Source organism: Girardinichthys multiradiatus, chromosome 5 (genome assembly GCF_021462225.1).
Source record: "Girardinichthys multiradiatus isolate DD_20200921_A chromosome 5, DD_fGirMul_XY1, whole genome shotgun sequence".
Taxonomy (NCBI): domain Eukaryota; kingdom Metazoa; phylum Chordata; class Actinopteri; order Cyprinodontiformes; family Goodeidae; genus Girardinichthys; species Girardinichthys multiradiatus.
In genome coordinates this window covers 38,197,984-38,223,154 of record NC_061798.1, presented here as the reverse complement: position 1 = coordinate 38,223,154, position 25,171 = coordinate 38,197,984, and the positions used below count along the sequence as shown (strand labels likewise).

Below are 25,171 nucleotides of genomic sequence, written 5' to 3'. Positions count from 1 at the left end.
ATATTAAGTTTTTGTTTGTTTTACTACATGACTAATTTGGAATGTTCTTTCAGCCTTAAGTGACTCCTCTTAACTGATATATTTATTTCTTTGGAGCTGAAGTGTCTCATGCAGACCTATATTATGTATAAATGTATTTATATGGATATTAGCACAACTTTATATAACTGTAAAAATCTTAATGAGACTATCATACATAATTTTTCTGCTGGTCTGTCTTTATTGTTAGGTTGTGGTGTCACAAGCGCAGGAAAAAATTGCCATCTGGGAAAATCAAACACTTTCTTTGACCCGTATTATCCCTGCTGCTGATTTAGTCCTGAAGGAGATTTCAGGAGTCCTGGAAAGCTTAAAGTACCAGGTTGAGATCTTGGCACAGCTGAAGAGTTCCATGCTTAGGGAGAAACACTGGGAAATTATATTTCAAGGTTAGATACTTTGGTTATGTATATTTTACTGCATGCATTTTATGCTTTGTAGACCACAACATATCCTCAAATAGCCATCCTCCTTTTTTCCTTTTGTCATTTTACAACTACAAAGATTATTGTATTTTGGGGGAATTTTATGTGTCAGAACAAGACCAAATAGCACATCATTATGAAGTGGAAGGACAGGGATTTTGAGTTGGTACTTTGTAGAACCACCTTTGCATTAGATTTTATTTAAGGGTATCAGTCATGTGAGCTAAATACAAATAAACACAACCCCTTTCGGATTTTTATTTGAAAAAATATAGAAAACCTTATGTCATTTTTTCCACTTCACAATTATGTGCTACATGTTAGTCCATAACATGAAACCCCTGTAAAATATACAAGAATTTGTGATTGTAACTCTGCAACATGTGGAAATGTTTAAAGGGCGTAAATACTTTTACAAGGCACTGTATATATGATTTCTAGAGCTAATATGAATAGCTAAATGAATTTTGTGTCACACAGGCATAGGCCTCCTGGATGTCCGAGAGAAAACAGTGACTGTTGGTCGTTTCATGTCTGGATTAATGTCCGAATGCCACCGAGAACTAATTCACAAGGCGAGTAAACATTACAGAGAATATATCCATTTTATGGCACAGAAGATGTTCTGCTTGGGAAAACAGGCGTAATAATCTCCTAATTTGAACAGTACATTTTATATGATCAGATATGCAGGGAGGCACAAATGGAGTGGGATTTAGAGAAGGGCTTCCAAACAATTTGTTTAAGATGGAAAGAGAGACTCTTTCAGCTGGAAGAGTTCGCTGTCCCTGCTTGCTCTCACTGTGAGGCTCAGAATGGATTGAACAAAGAAAAGATGCTCACAGAATCCTCCCTTTCCACTGTTCAAATGACCTGTCAATGCTCCTGCAATGATGCCAGATTCACCATCATCGGTGAGACTAAATAGATTCGACCATTTTAATAATTTAGAGGAAGCCTTTGATTTCACTGCATGCATTGCAGCAGATGGATTACTACACCGGCTTCCCTACCACTGGAATTTACGTTATAGCTATATGCTTCTACTTTCTCTCTCAGGTCTAGAAACACACTTTGCTGAGATACGAAAGGATTTGATAACACTTTCCATCATGTTGAAGTCTCCACACAGTGTGGAGTTCAGGCTGCAGTTAGAGGATTTGGTTAAGTCTCTAAAAGATCTTGGTAAAGTAGTGATTAAGAAAGTATGTTACAACGATTTTCTGTTTGTCCTTAACTCTTAAAAAAAACCAGACTTTTTTCTTCTTCTTTTAAAGCTAAGCTGCTTGATTTATTTGAAAGATACCAGCAAATATGGGCCTTCCTGACAAAGACATTTAGAAAAACATCACATAATGACCAACGATTAGATCTGGTATGTCTTAATATGTACACAAGATGAACACATCTCATTTTAAAGGCTTTGAGACACAATATTTTCATATTGAATATGTTTTTTTTTATTTCAGCTAAAGTCTTTTCAACAAGTTGATGATGCTTTTAAAAACATTATGCACTCAGTCTCAAAAGATCTACATGTGTGGAACTTTGTTTGCTCTGAGATGGATCACAAACATGATGGTCATAGCCTTTCCAAGACTCTCATGGACGGTTTGTTTGTAATGGAAGGCATTTCCCACCAAATGGATAATCTTTTTCAAACCTTTCGTGAGCAGTTTCCAAGACTCTGTTTCTTGAGTGAGAGGGAGATAATACAGCTACTGTCTTTTCACCCATTGGTATTAAAACAACAATGCTTTTTACGCAAATGCTTCAAAGGTGTACATCAGCTTGAAGTGGAGCATAAAAGATTGTCCAATACAAGTAATCTGAAGAGCTTTAGACCTTCATCTGAAAATCCCGAAGAGATGAACGTTCTGGGTGTTTTTGGCAGCCTCCAGGAACACATTGCTTTTCAGCCTTCTCTGGGTCCAAACCCTGATAGCCTGGTTTGGCTATGTGCCTTTGAGAAACACTTGAAATTGTCAATGGTCAAGCTCATAAAACAATGTGCAGTGCTGAGAAGCCAGCTTGAATCAATCAGTGAAGATTTAACATACAACAGTACAGTAGGCCCTCAGTCGTGCAACGCAGATAAGCTGGAAAATGCCCACCCTTTGTTAGAGTTGCTTTTGGATTTTCCACTTCAATGTCTGCTGGTGGTTGAGGAGACATTCTGGTGCCGAGGTGTTCTGCAGGCTTTAAAACAAGGAAGTCGACTAAAGTTGAGCAATCTCAAGACATACAACTCTACAAAACTGAAGATCCTCTGCAATGTGATCAGGAATAGAGTCCTAGGCTCCGAAAATAAATCTTTGATTTCCAAATATGCAATGATGTGTTTGCATGCTTTGGTACAACTTGCAATGAATCATGGACAGCAGCTATCTCGACTCATGAACCTACCAGGGGTGCTTGAGACATCTTTCGAGTGGCTAAGCACGATGAAGTATCATATCAACTCAGAAGATGAGATTCTGGAATGCAGAGATAATCCATCATGTTATGTGGATGTTTTGAACCACCATTTCCAGTATGGCTTTGAGTATTATGGACCAGATGACTGGTTGATGGTGCATACTCCCTCAACAGAAAAGGCAACTCTTGGGATTGTTCTTGCTCTGACAAGGTACAGGTCTGGGTTTGTGAGTGGACCTTCCATGTCTGGGAGAACACATACTGTAATCCAGTTGGGGAAAGCACTCGGACAGCTGGTTGTGGTAAGGCAGTGCTCCCCAAGCATGGGATCTGCTGTTGTTCAGCGTATGTTGCTGGGTGCCATTCAGGCAGGAGTGTGGCTTTTGTTGGAATCTGTGGACTTACTTTCACAAGGTGTCCTTTCTGGACTAGGGCAGCTTCTAAATGACATACACCAGTACTACTTGAATCTACAAAGAAATAAGAATCAAAGGCTAAACAAGGTGCCAGAGTGTAAAACTGCAGCCAGGGTCACAGGTTGCATAAACATTTCGGATCCGGAATGCTGTTTTGAGCTTTTAGGGAAAATAATCTTTCCCAACCCAAGCTATGGATGTGTTGTTAGCTCATCAAATCAGTATGCATCAAAGGTTCCAGACAGCCTGCGATTTGCTGTCAGACCTGTTTCATTGGCACACCCAGATTACAGAATAGTTGCTGAAGTGACCCTGGCTTCCATTGGTTTCTTAGAAGCAATGTCTTTAAGTCATCGTCTGGTGTGCCTGATCACCATGATCAAAGATTCTGAATGCCTGCCTGATTTATTCAGCGACGATCAAAGTTGTTTTCTTGTTGTCTTGCAAAAGATCATCTCTGCCTCAGAAATATACTTACACCATGCTGTTAGTCAGCGAGAAACGTCTGTTCAGCCTAAAGTAATGGCTGCTGAACACAGTGAGCTTTTGTCTGTAGAAAGTTTGTCTGACAAACATTTTGGGGAAGACAGAAAAGAAACTACAAAGCTTCCAAAGGTACAAAGTTCTCAGCTCTCTGTTATACAGGCTTTGATGGAGGAAACAGCGATTGTCAAAGCCATTCTTTCTGTCTTGATACCTGAGCACAAGAAAGCCTCACAATTCTGCACCATTCTCAAGGATACATTTCCTATAGTGTCTCAGTTTCCAGATTATAAGAGATATATTCAAGATAGAGAGAAAAATCAACTTCAAGATGCAGTTGTAGAAGAACTGAAAGAAGCACACCTCTATTGCGACATGGAAGTAATAAACCAAGTCCTTACTCTGTACCAGGCACTGAAGTTCTCTCAAACAGTCATTCTTACTGGCCCCTCGGGTAATGGGAAAACAACTTGTTACAGCATTCTGGCTGGGGCACTAAATAGACTGGCTAGCACAAATGTTGTACAGGGAACAAAGGGTATAAATAACAGAGATACCTCACATGTAGATCCACAGATCCCTGCATTGAACTGGTGCTATGTTGACACTTTGGTCCTGTTTCCTAATGCTATGTCACATGATGAGCTATTTGGCTGTTCCTGTGAAAAAACACAATGGAAAGAAGGAGCTGTCACAAAAGTGCTTAAAGATTCAGGACGATGTGATCTAACGTGTTTTGAGATCTATAAAAATGAGATAGACAGCAAAGAGACATCATTAGTGAAGTGGTTGGTAATGGATGGAGAGCCCGTGGGTCAGCCTTGCTGGTTAGATTACTTAACCACACTGTGCAGTTCCCCGGATCCACATCTGTGTCTGTCATCAGGTGAAACGGTGTTATTACCGTCACAACTGAATCTACTCTTTGAGATGACTGACCTACAAGATGCAAGTCCCTCCACTGTGACCCGCTGTGGCCTTGTTTATTTCACACAGACTGATCTGTGGAAGGCCATATGGAGGAGTGAACTGGATGCTCTCTCGACTGAGTATAAACTGGATCAAGTAGTCCAGAAAATGTGGAATCGAATGGCAAACGACCTTTTCGCCAACACGCTGAGTTTTCTTGGGCAACATGCTTTAACGTCTGCCAATCATTTTGAAAGGGGGTCATGTAGAAACTATGGCATACAAGAAATCACATCGTTTGTCAGGATCCTGCGAGCTCTTCTGGAACATTTTGTAAAGGAACTACAAAAACCAAACACAATACTTCAAAAAGACAAAAGAGGTATGATAATCACAACAGATGAGCTGAGAACCTTGTGATAGTTATGGTATTTTTCATTTTCATATTGTGAAACTTACTTGTCTATCACTCACATGGGTCGTTAGGGGGAACCAATCAACCAAGCACCAATGGTCAAGAGGAAGGAGAGCTGTTCACCAGAAACATCTTCTTGGTGGCTTATGTTTGGGGATTTGGTGGACATTTGCACTCTCGGTACCAACATTTTTATGGAACCTTTTTAATTTATTTGTTTGCTTATGTGTTAACCAGTTTTACTAAATATCTCTACTTTTATTTCTAACAAAAGTTTTTTTAAACCTTTCTGTGTTTTTTCAGGCATTGGCCACAATTTGACTTGTTAGCTCGCCAAGTGCTGTTTGCTTCCAGGTACAAAATTCAAGTTCCAGATGAAGACAGTTTATTTCAACACTTTATTGACAATAACAGTAAAAGGTCTCCCAGTGAAACACACTTAACAGATTTCATCACCCCAAAGGTTAGTTCATAATATTGAACCAGCAATTGTGAAAATAAATATAACATTTAACTTATCTATTTTCCAATGTATTTACACAGTTTTGGGCATACCGGCATCTTCTGAACTTAATGTTGGAGGCAAACCAGCCAGTGTTACTTGCAGGAGAGCCATGTTCTGGGAAAACTACTCTGAGCAACAGATTGTTAGGTTTTGATCAGCCTTACATTAACCTTGCAGCAAGTCAACTCCTGAGCTCTAGAGACCTGCGCATCATACTAAAAAGTATCTGCACCCAGAGGAACTGTGAAGATAATGTGTGTTCAACAAAAAAACAGCCAAGTCTACTTCTGTTTGTGGATGATTTGCATGAAGCCCCCTGTGGTAAGAAAAAATATTCTGGATATCACATTTCATGGATCAAAAGCTTTTGAAAATAATATATCTGTTACTTTTGTTGGAAGATGTGTTTGGAAAAGCATCAACAGCTTTGGAGACACTACGTCAAAGTATGTCAAAGGGAGAGGTTCTGACATTTGACTCCTACGTTTTTGAGTCTCTGGGTTCTGAAGCTGTAAGCTATTTGGCTACGACTAATATCTCCAGACTGGATGATCTTGGGAGTCATGGAATATCTTTACGACTTTCACGACTCTTCTCCATTTTTGTGCTCCCTAGCCTATCCCAAGATGCTTTTTTGTTTTTTAATACCCCAAGGCTAAAAATGTGGCTCAGAGAAATGCCACTAACTTGCAGTGCTGAGGAAATGTCAAACTGTATCATCACTGCAACTAAAAATCTTTATGATGCTGTATGTGACCAGTTTCAGCCCACTGCACAGAGGCCCTTCTTCTTATTTTCTCATCATGACATACAGAAGGTGTTTTCAGGGATGTACCTGTGGAACCACGGCATCTTAAACACAGAAACCCAGAAAGACAAACACTTACCTGCAGGCTCTCCACCATCCCCATCATCTGCTTCAGTAGCACTTCTTAACATAGTACATCTCTGGATGCATGAGTGCATGCGTATCTTCAGTGATAGGCTCTGCTCAGAGGATGAAATGAATATCATTCTGTCACTCGTTGGCAGGACAGCAGCAACCCATTATGGATGTCACTTTATGGAAGAAACTCATATGGACACATTGGAAGTTGAAGATGTTCAAACGTTACTTGTGGAGACTGAATGCTTTTCTCATGCAGTAGGTCAGAATTTTGATGCTACAAATCTGCATCAAGGGGAGGGTCTAGCAGGACTGTCTGGCCTTCAGAAAGTCCATGCAGAATCTAGAGATTTTTCCACAGAGAAGTCAAGCCTAAAAAGTCACACTGTCCAACCAGAGATGTTTAAGTACATGGAGGGAGAAATGACTAGGCGTGTGTATGCTCCTGAGCTCTTTGAGGCCTCGAAATCTGTGAAGCAGCAGCAAAACATTAAAGATAGTTGCTTGTATCAGCAGCAAGACTTTGATGTACTACAGCAAAAGCTGCGTGCATTTATAGATAGAGAAGTCAATGATGTCGATAACATAAGCAGATACATTGTGCACAGACAGGGTATGAGTCAGCTACTACACATCCTCAGGGCTTTGCTCCTACCTGGAGGTCATGGAGTACTGATTGGCTCAGAAAGGAGAACAGGGCGTAAAACTGCCGTACGTTTAGCTGCCCACATCACAGGTTATCAGTTAATTGAGTTAGATTCTAGTAATGAGACCGAGTTCCATGAAATCCTAAAACGAGCAAGGAATAAAACCAATATGGATGGAGTTAAAGTCATCATACTGGTCCATGAAAACATCAGTCCACCTGTGAGAGAAGAATTACTGATGGTAATGGCACAGAAGGCCTGCTCAGTGCTTTACAGAGAGGAAAATCTGAGTAGCCATGTTTTCAGAGTGACTTCTCTGAAAGAACCAAGGCAATACCTGATGAACAGCTGGATAAATGAAAAGTAAGTGCAAGTTTATTATTTAGTCATTGTGCAAAAGCTAGTACTTGTTATTATTCAAAGAATACACCAATCAGTAATACGCTTATGACCAGAATAGGAACACTAAGTCCATATTGAGATGCACTGTGTAGTCTGACACTTTTCTGTCACTTCCAGCTATAACAATTTAGCAATATATGCTACAGTACAGTAGCTCCTCTATTTAATGCAACACACAGGTCAGCTTTTGCTCCATATGTCAACCAATCAGTCTTAAAAGGTCCCCTAGAGCTGCAGTTTTGCAGATATTCTAAAACAATCATCTACCCGTCACTATTTAACCCTTTTAAACTTGGAAGAAAACATTTCCCTCCTTTTTTCCTGCTCCTAGCACCAACTAGCATCAACTTAGAGGACAAAATATTCACATTCTGCCTAGTATTCCTTACCCTTCAACATGTACCATGATGTACAGGTAATTAGTTGGTCATAATGCCTGATCAGCGTCCCTCTTTAAAGTGACTTTCTATCTAAACCTGTTCTGTGTTCATTTTTTTTGTTGTGTGAGTAGTGTTGTTGTACGGCTGGAATAAATTTGTTCATAAATGACTGGTTTGTGTGTGAACTGTGTAATCTGTTTCTCTGTGGTCAAGGTCTTTGGTTGGAGATTACAAAAATGTCCACGTGTTCCTGCTGATGCCTTTTACCAAAATAGTAAACAGTGAAATACCTGCAAACAAAGAAACACAGGGTTGGAGTGTAAGTCCTGGAATATCAGTTGTCTGTATTAAGAATTGTGTTTCTGTCCACTTTCATATTTAAACTGTCCAAAATGCATAACTTACTTAAAAAAGGCACATTTTAAGATCAACTGCATGATCGTGCGTAAAGGTGTCAGATCTACTGTATTTACTATACATGCAATCATTAACAAGATTAAAAAACTTCAAGGCACATAACATAATGACTCCTGACAATGACAATATGTTATTTTCTGCACTTTTTTACATTCTAGGCACAAATGGCCAAGGCCCTGAAGCTCAGCTGCTGTGTGGAAGTTTACCAGCCATGGTCTAGTCAGTCTTTGGCAGAACTAGCTATTCAATGCCTCAGAATGTGTCCTTATGAAAGTGAGTCACAACACTGAAGTTCATCTGTTTCTACTTTGTTTTTACTTTTTTTGTCTCTACGAAAACATTAACTCTTTGGTGTCGTTTTCTAAAAAGTGACCAAAGTATGCTCAGAGGATAGTTTATCTGCAGCCATGACAGGAATCCATCAGTCTGCATGCCAGCATGCTTCGCTCTGCCTAAAATCTCAGCCATTCAGTCCTCCAACTTATCTGGAGTTTATCGCCTGCTTTGGTTACCTTTGCAACAAACTGCACAACTGCTGGCAAAGCAAACACGACAGGTAACTGCTCTTAATTCAAGATAGTAGCTTTTTATCAGTGTTTGTGGGATTAGAAGCCCGGCACTGGAATTAACAATCCCAGATTACAGTAAAGTTCCTGAAGTTACTTGTTTTTATTGACTATTTGTTTCACAGTCTAAATCCCATTTCCTGGGGTTACCCCTCCCCTTCCCCCTGTCTATTGGCAGTTAACTCAGGTAGTGGGTAAAATGTTCCACTAAGAAATGGGACACTATTTCAAGAAGCCAATCCATATTTGTTCTTCCTGGTTTCTTGTACGTGGACGTATGTAATTTAATATGACCATGGAGATATTAATAGCAATCTTCAGTAATCAATCCTGCCGCAGACATCAGCATACATTATTTTTTATGCTTGTTAAAGAAGCATAAAATATTATTCCCAATGTAACCTTGTGAAAAATAAATCAAATATATTTAGAATATATATTTTTTAACAAATATTGCCAGTGTAAAAATAAAACATACTATATGATGTATAGCTTTTCTAGAAAGACAGATGTGAGCTATACAAATATTCAAACGTACTAAACATTCTAATTATTATTCTGACTGCATGTATACTATAATATATGAAAATTTAATATTCTAACATTATGGTACATACATTTTTCTCTTTGGTAATGCACAGTAAGAATATTTTAAACTGATTCAGTTATTGCAATGATGAATTTTAAACAAATATGCAATTTTTTTCTTTTTTTGCTGATTGAGAAAAACTGAAAATAATATCAAACAAAATATATTTTGCATCACACTACACATTATATGGGTGTTGCAAGGTCAAAATATTTAAGTCGAAAAAAAAATATTTTATGCTGATTAGCAACAGTTAACAGTAATATTAAATGCCATTAATCAATCAATCAATAATTTTTATTTTCACAGAGAGGAAAATTAAACGAACTGTCAACGTTTGAGGTTGTGAGGTTGTGCGGGACCAAACCACAGACAAACACTGGGTAGCAGCATGATGAGGAAAAGGTTCTTCTTTTAATGAAAAGGTTTCCAAAAAACTTACATAGGTTGACAACAAGAAGACGCAGATAATCAGCAGGAAACAGCAAGGTAGTTAACGGAAGGAACCAGCAAGTGAAAATGAGAATCATTGAGTTTTTAAACAGACCGAAGTGCAATGTGGAACCAGTGAGAAAGGGAGGCAGGTAATCAGATGAATACTGAACAGGTTTGAGATGCAAGCTGCAGGGAGCTGAGGGGGGATGGATCTGAATAAAACTAATTAACAGAGAAACTAAAACTAGATAAAAAACTCAGATCTAAGAAAACTATTAAGAAACAAGTATAGGAATCTGGAAAGTAAAAACTAACGAGCGTAACCTCAGAACATTAGGGAACCTAACAGAAAAATAAACAAACACCAAGTGACAGACTGCAACTAATGGCCTAACAGAAAGGAAATAAACACGAGAGAATGAAAGAAAAGAGAATTGAACTGAAATAATAAAACCTGTGAAAAGTAGATCTCAAGGGAAACACAAGAATCTAGGCAGTGATAACTAAACATAAGTAAACAACTAATCTAGAAGAAACAAAAAGTAAATCAAAAGACCCAAAATTGCTGATCATGCCACAAACAGGTTCTCTGACACAAGTAAAATGGAATATAAACTGTGTATTTACAGTGTATTTTACAAATACCCTGTATATAGTGTATTTACAACTCCCTTAAACCCCACAAACATATCCCTTCATGTAGTATGTTAAAAAGTATAAATGCCAATGTAGACCTTACATAATGAAAATCTCACACCTGATTACATCTTTGTTCATTCAGAGATCACATGTCTTGTCAAAAGCATTATAAAAGTTCATCCATAGTAAAACAGTTGTATTTTTCAGAATTGCTACTACTCTGACTCGTTTGGATGTTGTGAACAACAGATCTGAACTGTGTAAAGTACATTTAAAACAACTACAACAACAGATTGATGAAACACGGCAGGTAATGTAGAACAATTTAACATCCTTTCATTCTAAGATCACAGTTCTGCTTGGCTGTCATTAGAATATTTTTAGAGGGTTTTTTTTAAACAGATGTGTAACTCTGTAGTTTACTTTAGTAATGTGTACTATAAAACATCTGCAGAATGTGCTAGTTTTAATTTGATCAAATTGCTTTATTTTTGTCTCTCTCGCCGAAAGCTTGACAAAGAGCTCCTGGGAGTTTTAGAAGAGAATAAGATTCAGCATGAAACAGCTTTGGAGAGATGTGCTGCTGGGGAGAGCAAACTGAATTACCTAGAAGAGCAGATTGCACAGTCTGAAAATCTGGTAATTTTTGTTTTAGAAATAAAGATTTGCAAAGTCTGGGTGAATACACAATGTATTCAGCCCAGCTGAGTCAGTATTTGGTAAAAACACCTTTTGCTGCACTGTTAGTTTTCCGTCACACATACATGCAAGCCAGAAAATTACATTTTTGTCTCATATGACCATAGCCTTCAACAAAGGCGTTCGTGCAAATTGTCTATAAAGACCACATTTGTCGAGTGGATAACTACTAGTTTTCCTGTCAACAAAGTCTCCCACCTGAGCTGTGGATGTCTGCAGCTACTCCAGAGGTCCCATGGGGCTCAGTGTAATAAAGATCAAATACTTTTGCAAAACATTGTATAATGTGTCTTGCAAAATATAATAGCTTGCATTTTGTAATGGACGCTATCCATAGAACATTTCTGAACATTTAGTAGTATTTGTAAAACCATAAGTTGTATGTTTACAGCTATATTCTGCTTTGTTTTAACAAGATAAAACCAGTTTTCCTGTCAGGCCTCAAGATTCTGAATTGTTTGAATCCGTCTGACCTGGAGGAGGTGCGTCACTACAGAGATCCACCAGATGGGGTGGTGAAGATCATCGATGCTATATGTTTGATGTTTAACCGTCCAGCAGGCTGGGAGAGTGCCAAGCAGCTTCTTGGACAGCCCGACTTTTTTCAGGTGTGTGAAGAGAAAGAGCCTTGGAGTAAACTTTTCAATAGTACACAGAATGCAATGCAAGTCAGAGCATTCAATAAAATATAACTTTGTTGAGGGCTCATTCATCATCATTTTGGTATATTAATGTAGCACTTGCTCTTGCAAACCATTGAATCTAATAAAACCCTTTTTTTCCAGGAGCTGGAATTCTTTGACCGCACCAGTTTGACAAATGAGCAGCTGCAGCAGCTTGGACAGATAGTTCAGAGTCCTCAGTTTGTACCAGAGTCCGTGCGAGAGGTCAGTCATGCCTGTGAGTCCCTGTGCCGATGGGTTCAGGCTGTGTATGAGTACTGCTGTATGCAGCATAACCTGTTGGTCAAGCAACAGTTGGAGGTTCAAGCTGGAGAAGTACGAAGTCAGCTGCACTTGTTGAAGCAGCTAGAGAAGGAGGCCAGCAAGTGTTTGGAGGACAAGGAGCTTCAGCTTCAAAACATTCGAAATAGGCTGGAGGTCCTTATGCGTCAGCTGTACAAAGCTGAGAACCAAGAAGAAGAAGCTACTACATGTGCTGTGCAGGTGGATATGCACTTTCAAGACTGGAGGACTGCGTTTCAGGTGAAGTAAAATGCACAAAGAAAAACCATGTTTTCTAAACAGGAACACATTTTCTCCTAATCATTTTTTCTTCATTGTCTCTTTTTTGCATTTACAGTGCTGTAAAAGAGAACTTGTCCCCTTACAGATCTTTTGCCTACTTCATGTTGTCAGACAGGTTTAGTTTAAGTGATTTCTTGATTTTGGCAGTAATGACTCTTCTGTGTGGCCAGTGAAATTGTAAATTGGTGGATTTGGATATATTTTTCCCTAAATACATAAAGTCCTCATTTGAAACACCTTTTTTCATTTTTATTAGGTTATCTTCTTTTTATACAAAATTTGTTTGATGATCTGACACATTCATTAAATAAATAAGGAGGAAAATAGTTTCGGACAGCACTAAATGGTAATAAATCTGTTCTTTATTCTACCTCAGGAGGCAGAATTGCGTCGCCAGAACATACCCGGCGACGCCCTTATTCTTGCAGCGACCATCTCGTATTTAGGGCCATTTGGGGCTGCTTCTCGAACAGAACTATTAAGCAAGTGGAGGGAACTTTGCTGGACTGGAAGTATCAACATGAACCCCAAGGACCTCAGAACCTCCCTGTTTACTGACGTAGGCGCAGAATCCATTTCTCCTGCTCCTGGTTTTCCCATCGCTGTGACTGAGAGGCTGCAGCTGCCTCTTGGTTGGATTTTAGGGATGAACGAATGGCAGCTTGAGGATACTCTGTCAAGCAGACTTGTGGTTAAGCTGTTGCTATGGGGCTATAACAAGACCTGTGTTCCCCACTGGCCTCTTTTATCAGACGCCGACCAACATTTAGAAATAAGCTCTCAAAAGGGGTTCACTACAGGTACGTATTTACGGTCTCAAACCTATTTCTGTTTTACCCTAAAGGTCTAATAATAGGAGTCACATACAGTCAGGAGGCACCAGGTTATTTAGATTCGGGTGCATTCGCATAAATATCATGCAAGTGGAACAAAGTACTACAAAGAATTTACCACTTGTTATCCTGTAGCATTATTTATATACTAAGCAATTGATCATAATATTTATATTTATACCTATTGTTTTTTTTAATTTGAAGTAATATAGTGTTTTGCAAAAATATTCATAGCCCCTGAACGTTCTCACATTGTCACTTTACAAACACACACTTCAATATATATATTTTGTATTTTTCTTTGCTAATAAATAAAATGTATTGCATACAGAATCTGAATAGTGTGGCATGCTTTGAATGCAGCCCTTATAGTCAAACCTTTGTAGACATACCATTTGCTGCTGTTACAGCTGCAGATGTATTGAAGCATGACTTCCTAGCTCTGCACTTGTAGGCACTAGTTGTACGCTCCAGATCTGCAGAAAGTACCAGAAATTTTGCTGTTTGGATTCGCAATTGAGACATACCAGTAAAACTCTTAAGGTAGTTGGAAATTCACAACTCCCTGAACCACAACATTTATTATTCTTCTAAATCTGGTGCCCCAATGTGGCCATGGCAACTTCTGCTAACTGGCTATCGACAAAATATCTCCTGGATGTTATATAAACACGACGCTCTTTCCCAGCACTCCCCTACCAGCTGTGTGCTGATAGGACTATGTGGCCGATTGATAAAACTTCCATCTCTCTTATCAAGGACAATGGTGCTTCTATCAGTGTTGACAGTCTAATTCTTGCAAACACACTCAGACTTATATATATTCGCACCCTCAAGATTCCACCGTACCCTTGCTAAATCTACTTATGTGTGTGTTGCTTACCCCTGCTGAGGTTTTTTGTACTATTTCAGACTCTTATCTTAGCAGAATAGAGTCTGAAATATGATTTTTTTCCCTCCTATCTTATTTTACCTAAATGTATGATTTCATTACTTTTCATAGATTTTCAGATTTCTCAGAAGGATTACCAGCAAAAGCCAATTATTATTAGTATTTCATTACTTTTTCATTGAATTTTTGTTTTATCAGAAGGATTACCAGCGAAAACCAAATATTAGTAATTTGGACTTTAGCTGCTCTTACACCAATGACCCAGCTTTCTTAATTAGACTACAATGGACTGTTATTACTTAGTTGAACTTCAGTACCAGTAAATGCAATATATCATTAGCACCTGAAAATGTGGATTAAAGCTGTTTTGTACCAGTGACTCAGCTTCACTAGTTAGAATTCAGTGGAATGATGAAACTATTAGATTTCTCAGAAGGATTCATAGATTTTTAGATTTCTTAGAAGGATTGTAGTATCGTTTGATTTGTTTTTCTGTGTTTGTATCTGTGTTTATTTTCTTTGTGATTGTATTGTAATTGTATGTACAGCGCTTTGAGTGTCTCATTGCTGAAACGTGCGATATAAATAAACTTACCTTACCTTACTAAAATCTTTACTAAATATTATTTGCAAAATAGATCAGTCATATTTGATGCAGAGAGTGTGTGAACATCAACTTTCAAGCCATGCTGCAGACTCTTAATTTGATTTACGTCTGAACTTTTACTGAGCCACTCTAACACATGGATATGCTTTTATGTAACTTCCAAGTTAATAACGGCTTTGTGCTGGTCTGTTGTGTGATATCCCAAATTAAATACGTTGAAGTTTGTAGTAGTAATGACAATATGTGAAAAAGCTCAAAGGGTACCACATCTTGGGGAAGGCACTGAGTTTGAGTTCTAAGGTGTTTTAAAACATCTTCAGATCTGTGCTAGAAGTCATTACATTTTACTTATCTCCTGTACAGGTGAGAGTGCAATGCTTGAGAAGGAGTTGAGGTTTGAGTTGGTGCTGTGTGCAGATGATTTGGAGCTCCTTGATAAGTTGGACTTTGCTGCTGAGAAAGGTGAATCAAATGACCGAATGAAGTACCTGTTATTGAGATATTAAAGTGTTTTTATGCGTGGAATACTCATGCAAACATTGTTTTTTTCAGGATGGAAAGTACTAGTTACTAATGTGGAACGTGCAAAACCTACTTGGGAGTTTCTAGCAAAATTGGTGCGTCCTAGCCGATCTTGCTTTCATGGACTACGGCGGCCTGTTCATCCAGATTTCTGCCTCTTCCTCAGCACCCCTCTGTCTGTTAGACTGATTAGCAGTGGTAAGGAAATCTGCTACAGGTGTGCCATCCGATATCTGCACCAGCCTTTTTTACGTTTCAGTATTAGACAGAAAAAACAGGCATTTGTTTCGAGCGCAGGTTATACTTGTGATTTATAAAAGCAAATAAAGAGCTAATTTATCCATGTTATTTGTTCCACAATAGTAAAAAGTGCCTTCCCACGGTATTCATACCTGGAACTTTTTCACATTTTGTTATTTTGCATCAAAATGTGAAACTGTTCAAGCAATATGAATACTTCTGCATGGCACTGTATATCAGAAGACTTAAAATCTGTCCAGGAAACAGGACGACTTTGTGGCGACCTCGTCCTGCACATTTGAAAGTAATAACTCAAGGTTTCATTTACTCTTGCTCCCCAGGGATCGATCCGTCCATCTTGGCTCATGTACATGTGGTTGACCTCTCTCTGAGCTCAGAAGAGATCCAGGAGCTGATGCTGACACAGCTGCTGCAATCTGAGTGTAGAGAGCTGCTGAATCAACACACGCGACTCCAGAATTACAATCAGCTTCTGCAGGCGAAACTGGTCTCAGCAGAGGTGACATAGGCAGGCTGTTTACTTTTGTCTTTTTGTTTTGCCAGATTATTGGAAGGATTTTAAAAAAAGAAAAAAAAAAAACATTTTCCACTTGCCGGATTTATTTCTTCATCATACAGTTTGTGTTGTGTGTAAATTCAGTTACGAAATATTTAGAGGATAAGTTTGAATTTAATGTAAAGACTATCATTAAAATAAGTAGAATGCATGTTAAATACTAATGAACTGGTATACTGTTGTTTTCTATTCATACTGAATGGGGGAATTCTTCTTCCACTAGGAAGCATTGATGGACTATATCTTGCAATCTGACAGCTTGCTGTTCAAAGATTCACATTTTCTTCCTCGTGTGGCTGTTTGTCAAGAAGAAATGAAGAAGATAAAGGCTGAGATAGAGCAGCTAAGTGAAGAGCTGAATTACCATGAGTCCCTGCTGGCCTGCCCTCGACAGTTAATGAAGCTGGCTGCTGCCCTCTACCAGACGCTTCAGGCAGTGTCCCGTCTTTCTCCTGCATATTATTTTTCCCTCCAAGATTTCATAAAACTGATGAAAGAGGCTTTCAGTGTAAAGGACAGGTCATTAGTGTCATATACAACTGGGACAGCAGCACAGAGCATTCTACCAGAGATTATGAACATGATGGTACACCAGCTGCTGATACAGTACAGACCCTGTCTCTTTAAGAGACATTTTGCTGTTTTGAAGCTGTTGGTGTCTCTGGCTGTTCTTGAGCACAATCAGTTTTGCTCCGAGGCAGAAACAATGGTCTTTCTCAGGGGTGTTGAAGATATGGAACATAATGTAACTGAGGTAAAAACTTCAGTTAGCCCCGCTGACACTGCTTTACTTTCCTCCAGTGACCTACCCAGCTGGATACCTTCAAATGTTTACTCAGAGCTTCTCTTCTTGGAAAAGATCCCCTGTTTCAAGAGGCTGATTGATTCACTCTGCGCTTATCCCACACAGTGGCAGGAATACCTATATTCCACTTCCTCTACTGTAGTAGGGAACGTTCCCTGTTGCTCCCACTCTCACCTTACGTTGCTGCAGAGGGCTATCCTTTGGAAAACCATGCGTTCAGACTGCCTAGAGCAGCTAGGAGACTCTTTAAATGCCTGCATACACTGCCTGACTGCAAAAACACCAGCAGCTCCTCACTCTGGGAATCCGGAGGTTCTTTCAAAATATTTAGCAGGGATTGATAGACCCATCATCCTTACATTGCCTAACTCTGATGGAGATGTGCAGATAAGCATTCAGCCTCTTCATCTCATACATCAGTTGGCCCACAAAGACGGAAAAAGTGAGGTGACCGCAGTATTTACAGTTTTTATTTACATTAGATTTATTTAGTCCCCTTGAACTTTTCCACATTTTTTATGTTACAACCACAAACTGTGATATATTTAAGTAGGACTCTTTATGGCAGACCAACATAACTGTGAAATAGAAGGAAAATGCTGCATAAATTTGTAATCAACCCTTCTGGGTTTATATTTTGTAGAACCACCTTTCACTGCAGTTACAGCTGCAGATCGTCTGGGGTAAGTCTCTACCTGCTTTTCACACCTAGAGACAGATGTTTTTGCTCATTGTTTTTTGCAAACTAGATCAAGTGCAGTGATACTAGATGAAGAGCAACTGGAATCAGCAATTGCCTGGGCCGTCTTAGAACGTGGACATGCTGTGATTTAAACAATTGCACTGTAGCTCTGGCTTAATTTTTAGGGTCATTGTCCTGCTGAAAATTGAACTTTCACCCCAAGCTCAAGTATTTTGCAGCCTCTAACAGATTTTCATCTAGAATTACACTATATTTACATCCATCTTGCCATCAGCTCTGACAGACCTCCCTGTACGTGTTGAAAAAGCATAATGCTGCTGCCACCATGTTTCAGGAAGGAGATAGTGTTTTCATGGTGATGTGCAGTTGTGCACATCATCAATCTGCAGTCCCATACGTTGGATTAAAGTTTGTGGTTGTAATGTGACAAATGTGAAAATGTTGAAGGGACGTGAAGAGTTTTAGAAAGCACTGTTAGTGCTTCATTCTTCTTCTTTCTTTTGTCTTTCTTCAACATCCTGTAGGCCCAGGTAAAAGTAATTTCTTTTGAGGGACTGTGCAATAAAGAGCTCATCCTTTCAATGCTGGACAAAGCCATTAATGAAGGCCAGTGGCTGGTCTTTAACGACTGTCATATGTTGGAAAACTGGGATGATGAAGTGGTGGTCCGACTCAGTCAGCTAACATCTTCCTTCAAAGGTAAAGCCGTTTGTTCATCCAGAACCTACTTAATTGATATTGTTACAATACCTCTGTTAAACTGTCTGTTTTCCTACCTACATGATTCCACAACTTCCAGAGGAAAAAGGTCTGATTCATCCGTGCTTTAGATTGTGGTTTGTATATCAAGAAAATGCTGCTGAAGCTTTACCAGGTAGATTTTTCTTAGATTTTAATGAATTTTCTTTCTATTAACTAAATTATGAATATAGTACAGAAGCTGTGGTCCAAAGCACTTCTTCCCTATAACCATCACCTGGTACTTGACTGCAGATATTGTTTTTCATATAGTCAGTCTGATCCACTATCTCTGTCATCAGATTATGCAGCCTGATGGTCCATTTGATTTTATTTTGCAATGACAAATGTTGGTGTGTGCTAGCGATTGCTGTATTTTACCTTTCTATTTTAAACACTGTTGTTTTTATGATAATGATGACGGTTTTTCAATGACTATTTTGGTTTTCACAGCTGTGGTGAGGATGTGTGCCCTACCGCTGTGCTGTGACACTCCCTGGGATCTGAAGGAGGAGATGAGTTGTTCCATCCAGCAGGTTTTGTCAGTCAGTCTGCCTCAGTCATGGTCAGATGTTGCAGATGACCACACAGAGGTGCTTCTCCGCTGTGCCGTCTTCCATTCAGTTCTGGTACAGAGGCAGACTTATAAATATTTAAGCTTTGGAAGAACGTATCTCTGGCAAGTAACAAAATCGTAATGAAAACAACCAATATTTCAGTTTAAATGCGTTGTTTCTTGTCCAGAAATTGTTTTTTAAAATCCTGTAAACTATGTATCCATCTGGATATCTTGACACATTTTTTTTGTATTCATATGGATTCTTTTATATATTTTTTGAAGGACTCAAGAGGACCTCCTTACTTTATTAGATGCTTACATTTCCTTTGCCAATCATTGCCACGATACATATAAAGGTTTACACTACATAGCAGGTAAGTCAAAAGAATAAACAGTCTTACTAATGCAGTGCCCACTTCAATCATGTTTTACTTGTATTTGTAGCCAGAGTCGTTCATGGTGGCCACATAACAGACTCCACAGATTCAGAGGTGGTGGAGAGTGTTGCCAGGTGTTGCTTTGCCTCAGACTCATCCCTCTCAGGCAGTGGACCTTGCATCCTTTCAGATATGATCAGCAGTTGTGGCCATTATGGTAATTATGCAACCGTTGCTGACCCTGGGTGCAAACTCTTTTAAGATTCATGTGCTGTTTTGCAAAAGTATTGACACCCCTTGAACTTTTATGCAATTGGTCTTGTTACACATGCCTTGTATTGTGCTTGTATGTGGTAGACCAGTGCATGTAAATCAAAAGGAAAATGAAACCTGCTTTCTACCAGGATTAGTTTTAGCTTGATATTCGAGCTCTGTGGATTCACTGGGGTCTTCCTCCCGTTGGATCCGTTGCAGGCACTCTGATTATGGGCAGCTGCTCTCTGCCTGCTCCCTCCTCCTGCAGATGGTTGTTCACTTAAAGGAATGTCACTGAACTTCTGAACCAGCTCATGGTGTGTTTTGGGGGAAATGAATGCGGGTCTGATCAGCTGATTTAGGATATCATTAAATACCGCCTGCGTGTAATTCAAAAAACTGACGTGGTGTCTTTTTTTTTCTTTCTTTCACCTTTCAGGCCTGGTTTATTGTAAATAGAATTATATTTTGATTTGACCCGCTCTGGCCATTGTGGTCCTTAACATTATTGTAGTTGCTCTCAAGTTTTAATAACTTCCCTGCTCTACCTCTTCAAAAACCTTCTCATTTTTCCTGGTCCCATGGCCAATCAGTGAACAGCAGTCTGTTCATGTCACATGTAGTCCCAAGTCAGACCCAGTCATACCTGCTCAGGAGCTGGGACCAAAAAAGTAGGTACCGGTAATGGAAACACTCACAAAGCGGGCCGAGTGGAGCGGAAAACAAATTTAGCCAGTGAAAAAGGGACATACAGGAATGGTGTGTTCACAGTAATCTTCATTCACTCTTAGTTTTCTGCCACACAGAGTGTGAAGCATGCACTTTTCAGGTTTTTAGTTATACTTTGCAGTCATGCACTATATTGTCACATAAAATTCCATTAAATACATCAATGTTTGTGGTTGTAGAGTGACAAAAGTTCAAGCGGGAGTTTTACTTTTGCAAAGCACTCTGTATATAGTATTATAGATAAGCACAGCTCAAAAATTAGACAGATCTTCTAAATTAACAAAAGCAAATATATCAAAACTATTCTGCCTATTTGTTTGTTTTTGCAGTTATGTAAGTATGTCCACCGCTAACACAATGTTATTTTCTTTCTTAGATTTATCAGGACTGCTGCAAGTTTTGGAACAGCGTTTTCGGGATATAGCATTCAGTGACCCGTTTTTGCTTGGTTTCAGTGCAAATGTGGTCCCTGAAGTAGCCAAAATCAATAGCTACAATTTAAACGTGCTTCTTCAGGCCTCCCAAACACCTTTAAGACCAGTGAGGAGTTTTAGCCCTAAACAGGATCCGCCTGTCAAACTGCCAGCCTTTATTAAAGCAAGAGAGAGACTGCAGGCTCTGAAGAATTACCTCACACACAAGAAAGACAGCACCATTAGAGATGTGGGAGCTGCTTCTCGCCGTCCCCTTCGTGACTTCCTTGAGGCTGAATGGGATGATCTCATTGATTTGGTAGCCTTGCTCCTCTCAAATCTGCAGCAGCCTGTTCAGTACAATTCGTCCTCCGCTTCTCTGGTAAAGTTCACTGACTTGTCTCAGTTGGAGAAGAGGGCACAGCTGCTCAGTGCTTATCTTGGGCACGGCTGTGCTTCAGATCCACCAGGTACTTATCGACTGGCAGCTTTCAAAAAGCCCAGAGTCTTTCTGCTGGCGTTGATGCAAGAGACCGCTCAAGAAAATTCCAAATACATCAGTGATATAATACTACAATTTCAGGTTAAAGATGTACTGAAGTTGCCTTGTAAATTTAGTTTAGGATTTTTAAAATGAGTTTCTGGTAAAAGGTTATAAGATCTTCATTTAGTATTCATTTAGCTGGAGGCAGAAGTTACAGTATGTCCGAGAGGGGACAAGACCAAAGTGGACCTTTATCTTTAAAGTGGACCTTTATCTTTAAAGTGGACCTTTATCTTTGAAAACAAGTTCAGTTTAAAACACGTCCTGGTTGTTTACACAGTACTGTCTTATGACCCTTTAAAGTATTGTCACTCACTCGGGGTGTCTGAATATAGGGCTTATCTCTGAACACATCAGCATAAGAGGGTGTGGACACTTGTGCAGCCACATTATTCTTGTTTTTGTTTTACTATTTTTTGTTTGTAATTAATTATTTCAGGGGTATATGTCACATTAAAGGTGGAAAAGCTGGAGATGATTTATGGTCCAATTTATGACATCACCAAAAACAAGGATATAAACAAGAGTTTTGCGACTTTTTATTTCCACTGTATCTACTGCAGGAAAGATATTACATCTTTAAAAAGAACCTCACTTTAAAAATCCTGAACTACTGCTTTAGTAAAAACAATGGATTCCACTCTCTTATTATGCCCAGGTAGATCATCACTGTAACCTTTATTGTTTTTGCCTCTCCAGGTTCTGCCTGAGAGCCTTACCTTCCTTCCTCCAGGTGACATGTGTTTGTGTGGCTTGGAGCTGACAGGGGCATCATGGGACCCAGAGATAGGAGCCCTACAGGACGCTGTCTCCCCTCGACCATTTTCAATGCCAGTTCTTTGTGTCAAGGCTCTAGTCAGGGCCACACACAATCCAATGCATACTTTGCCTTGTAAAAGTTCATATTTAACAGATATAGGGAATCTTCAAGCTGCACCGAGTCCTCTACATTTACCAGTCTACCATTGCCCTCTCTATCTGAATGAAGACTGTGAGAGCGAGACCTGGGGATCGTGTGGTGTTAACATAATCACAAAGGTTCCTCTTCGTGCCAAGCTCAATCCTGCTTTGTGTAGTTTGAGAAGGGTGAGATTAGTTAGCACACTCTGACTCTTCAGAGCCGCTGCGGCTTCTAACCCAGAGTTAAGTGATCAAGCATCTGCTGTATATTGAATTGATTCTTGTAAATTTATGCAAAGTGTCAAAATATACAGTTACCATGCATTTTCTTTCTTTAATTTTGTATTATTTTCTATGGAGGGTTTCATTAAAGTTCTTATGTTAAAACTGGGAATTTGTTATTTTGTTGTTTTTGGATGTATTTTATATAACAGATGATTGAAAAGTACACAAGTGGATGAGTACATATTTAATAGCATCACCAATAAGGAGTTTTTTACATAAACAAGTGAAAAACTTGAAAAATACGTTCACTTTTATATCCATTTTGTACAATGTATGAATTTGAAAGAAGAGAGCTGGAACCTTTAATTTTATTTTCCAGGTAACATGGACAGGCATCATTATGAAACTTTCGAGAAGTTTGGCAACAATACTTTCCTGCTGCATCTCGACAACGGGAGGGCGTGAGTATTTTAGTGGTTTTCATGCAACATGTTCATGAGGTGTTAAGCTACTTGCCAAAAACATCTTTATTCACATTTGATACATCTGTTTTTGTGACTTGCTGCAGATTTGGGCGTCACTCAAAAGATGAATCTTCAATTTTAGCTCCATTACAACAATGCTGCAAGTATGAAGAAAAACCTGAAGTCTTTTGAGTTTTCCAAATACTTTGCCTTTAATAGCTTTAAAAATTGTGTTGTTTAACTCCAAATGAGAATTTGTGGCAAGACTTGATAATCACTGTTCACAGACACTCTCCATTCGATTAACTGAGCTTCAGCTATTTTTAATTAAGAAGAATAGGCAACAGTGTCAGACTCTAGATGTGTAAATATGGTAGAGACATCCCAAAAGATCAGCAGCTGTAAATACAGCCAAAAGTGGTTGTATAAAGTATTGACTCGGAGGAGCTGAGTACAAAAGCATGTTGTACTCTTCAAAATTTTATTTGTGAAAAATCTTATGTATTTTCCTTCAACTCTACAACTATTCATTTATTTGTGTTGGTCTGTCGCATAAAATCACAATTATATTAATTGATTACCTTTTTGTTATACAATGAAAAATATTGCAGGGGTATGAACACTTTTGCAAGGCATTAAAGGTCTTTATCCCATCTTATCTAAACATCGGTGTTCTTCTCACACTTGTCTTTTTTGTTTTGTGGTCCTCAGAGTCCGTCGTTCCACTTGGCTGCGTCTCCATCTCCTGTCTTTGCCTCAGTACCACATAAGTGACGTCATGAGAGCGTCACTGTCACAGGATCCGCTTCACAAGGTGGCTCCGCTGCTGTCTGAGCCTCACCTCGCGGCTCTGAGTCGACGACTGAAAACTGTCCTGGAGACAGTAAGTCGTTGCCAGGAGCAACATAAAGATGGCGGAGGGGCTGAAGATGTCATCTATGATGACCTTGTGGATCTCAAATAGAGAATGAAATGGATGAGCTGCTAAACATGTTCTTCTTATGTTATCTGTAATTATACACAGTCCCTGATGTTATTTCCAAATCTAAATTACATTTCATGATTTCCTAGTTACAGTAACATGTCACCTATGAACAGAACACAATGATGCAGTTAGGCTGACCCTAAAAACCTTTTAATGATCAGTAGCTGTCATACCTATTGCAGTGTAGCTACTTAAATAGAGCAGTGCTAGAAATAAAGAGTCTAGTTTGTAGGTTGCATAATACTGTTACAATATATTGATGTTGCAATGCCCTGATCTGATCACTCTGTCAGCAGTGACTCTGTCCTGCCTCTGTTACCATTTGAAAACTCTTGACAAGTGCAATGTGCAGTCTGACAGAGGTCTGGATCTCCAGCACCAAGGTGCCAACTCATGAGAGCTCTATATTGTCAACCCACTGTGAATAGTATTCTGCTGTGTGTGCGTTCCCACTGCTACTGTGTTCCATTCCAGTGATTGTATTTTATTATTATTCTGTAATTTAGCATTAAAAATCCAGCTTTCAGATATACTGTATGTGGAATACAAAAAGATGGGATTTTAAATAGCTTTGAACTGTTCTTTTACTAATGAGTTAGTGGGTTTAGTTCTCATATTAAAGCTTGTCTTGTACATTTTGTGGCCTTCAGATAAGATTTAGGTTTATTTAAACTGGGGTTAGTATTATTTTTTTAAATTGGAAGTTTTTGGTACATTTTAGTTTTTTCTCAGGAGCAGATAAGTGCTGTCCTCATGGCATCCTTCAGAAAAATCTAAAAATTTAATGTTTCCCTGACTTATTGTGTCAGTATTTATTACCGCCATTTTCTTTCGGGATTATTATTTTTTAAAGTTGGAAGAACATTTCTGAAAATGTGATAAAAAAAAAGGTTTTAAGACCATATGTGAGTTTTAAGAAAAAGTTATGTAAGATAAATATTTAAAGCAAACTAACATTGCACACACAATAAAACTAAAAGGACTCAAACATAATTAATAATTCATGTCAAATGTTTCTTTTGCTTTGTAGTTTGTGCTATTGTGTTGTTTACATAAATAAATAAAAAATAGATCTTGAAGAACAAGAAGCCACATTTCGATAGTTGATGGTGACGTGAATAAAAAGAAAAAGTGGAGTGACAAAAATGTTCGATTATGGCAGTCGATATCCTTCACACAGTTTTCAACAATAATGCAATTTGTGTTTTCCTAATATTTTGCTGCCCTACTGTATGGTAATATTCATTCGTTCATCTTCCATAGTGGGTCACGGGGAAGCTGGTGCC

At 38.9% G+C, this 25,171-nt stretch overlaps 2 protein-coding genes across 4 annotated transcripts in view; both read left to right on the top strand.

Moving 5' to 3' along the window:
* The window catches only part of LOC124868983 (dynein heavy chain domain-containing protein 1), a 33,514-nt gene extending 10,901 nt beyond the window's left edge, over window positions 1-22,613 (top strand). The window contains exons 16-44 of one of the 3 annotated variants that reach the window (XM_047366659.1): window positions 230-428; window positions 945-1,039; window positions 1,150-1,378; window positions 1,524-1,649; window positions 1,742-1,839; window positions 1,934-5,072; window positions 5,177-5,285; window positions 5,409-5,568; window positions 5,649-5,931; window positions 6,012-7,506; window positions 8,139-8,244; window positions 8,501-8,615; window positions 8,712-8,898; window positions 10,779-10,881; window positions 11,082-11,210; window positions 11,687-11,878; window positions 12,056-12,475; window positions 12,894-13,317; window positions 15,213-15,311; window positions 15,402-15,569; window positions 15,953-16,131; window positions 16,412-17,440; window positions 18,221-18,395; window positions 18,496-18,570; window positions 18,888-19,113; window positions 19,276-19,367; window positions 19,438-19,587; window positions 20,731-21,350; window positions 22,011-22,613. In XM_047366659.1, the coding sequence (XP_047222615.1) occupies window positions 230-428; window positions 945-1,039; window positions 1,150-1,378; window positions 1,524-1,649; window positions 1,742-1,839; window positions 1,934-5,072; window positions 5,177-5,285; window positions 5,409-5,568; window positions 5,649-5,931; window positions 6,012-7,506; window positions 8,139-8,244; window positions 8,501-8,615; window positions 8,712-8,898; window positions 10,779-10,881; window positions 11,082-11,210; window positions 11,687-11,878; window positions 12,056-12,475; window positions 12,894-13,317; window positions 15,213-15,311; window positions 15,402-15,569; window positions 15,953-16,131; window positions 16,412-17,440; window positions 18,221-18,395; window positions 18,496-18,570; window positions 18,888-19,113; window positions 19,276-19,367; window positions 19,438-19,587; window positions 20,731-21,350; window positions 22,011-22,421 (10,833 nt within the window). In that variant the 3' untranslated portion in view covers window positions 22,422-22,613. The other 2 variants (XM_047366660.1, XM_047366661.1) reach the window with 2 other exon arrangements.
* Window positions 1-24,420, top strand: part of LOC124868985 (extracellular serine/threonine protein kinase FAM20C-like) — a 49,570-nt gene extending 25,150 nt beyond the window's left edge. Inside the window, exons 8-10 of the mRNA XM_047366662.1 lie at window positions 22,816-22,897; window positions 23,005-23,064; window positions 23,612-24,420. Coding sequence (XP_047222618.1) covers window positions 22,816-22,897; window positions 23,005-23,064; window positions 23,612-23,864 — 395 coding nt within the window. The 3' untranslated portion in view covers window positions 23,865-24,420. The remainder of the gene's footprint in view (window positions 1-22,815; window positions 22,898-23,004; window positions 23,065-23,611) is intronic.
* Window positions 24,421-25,171: the final 751 nt, after the last annotated feature.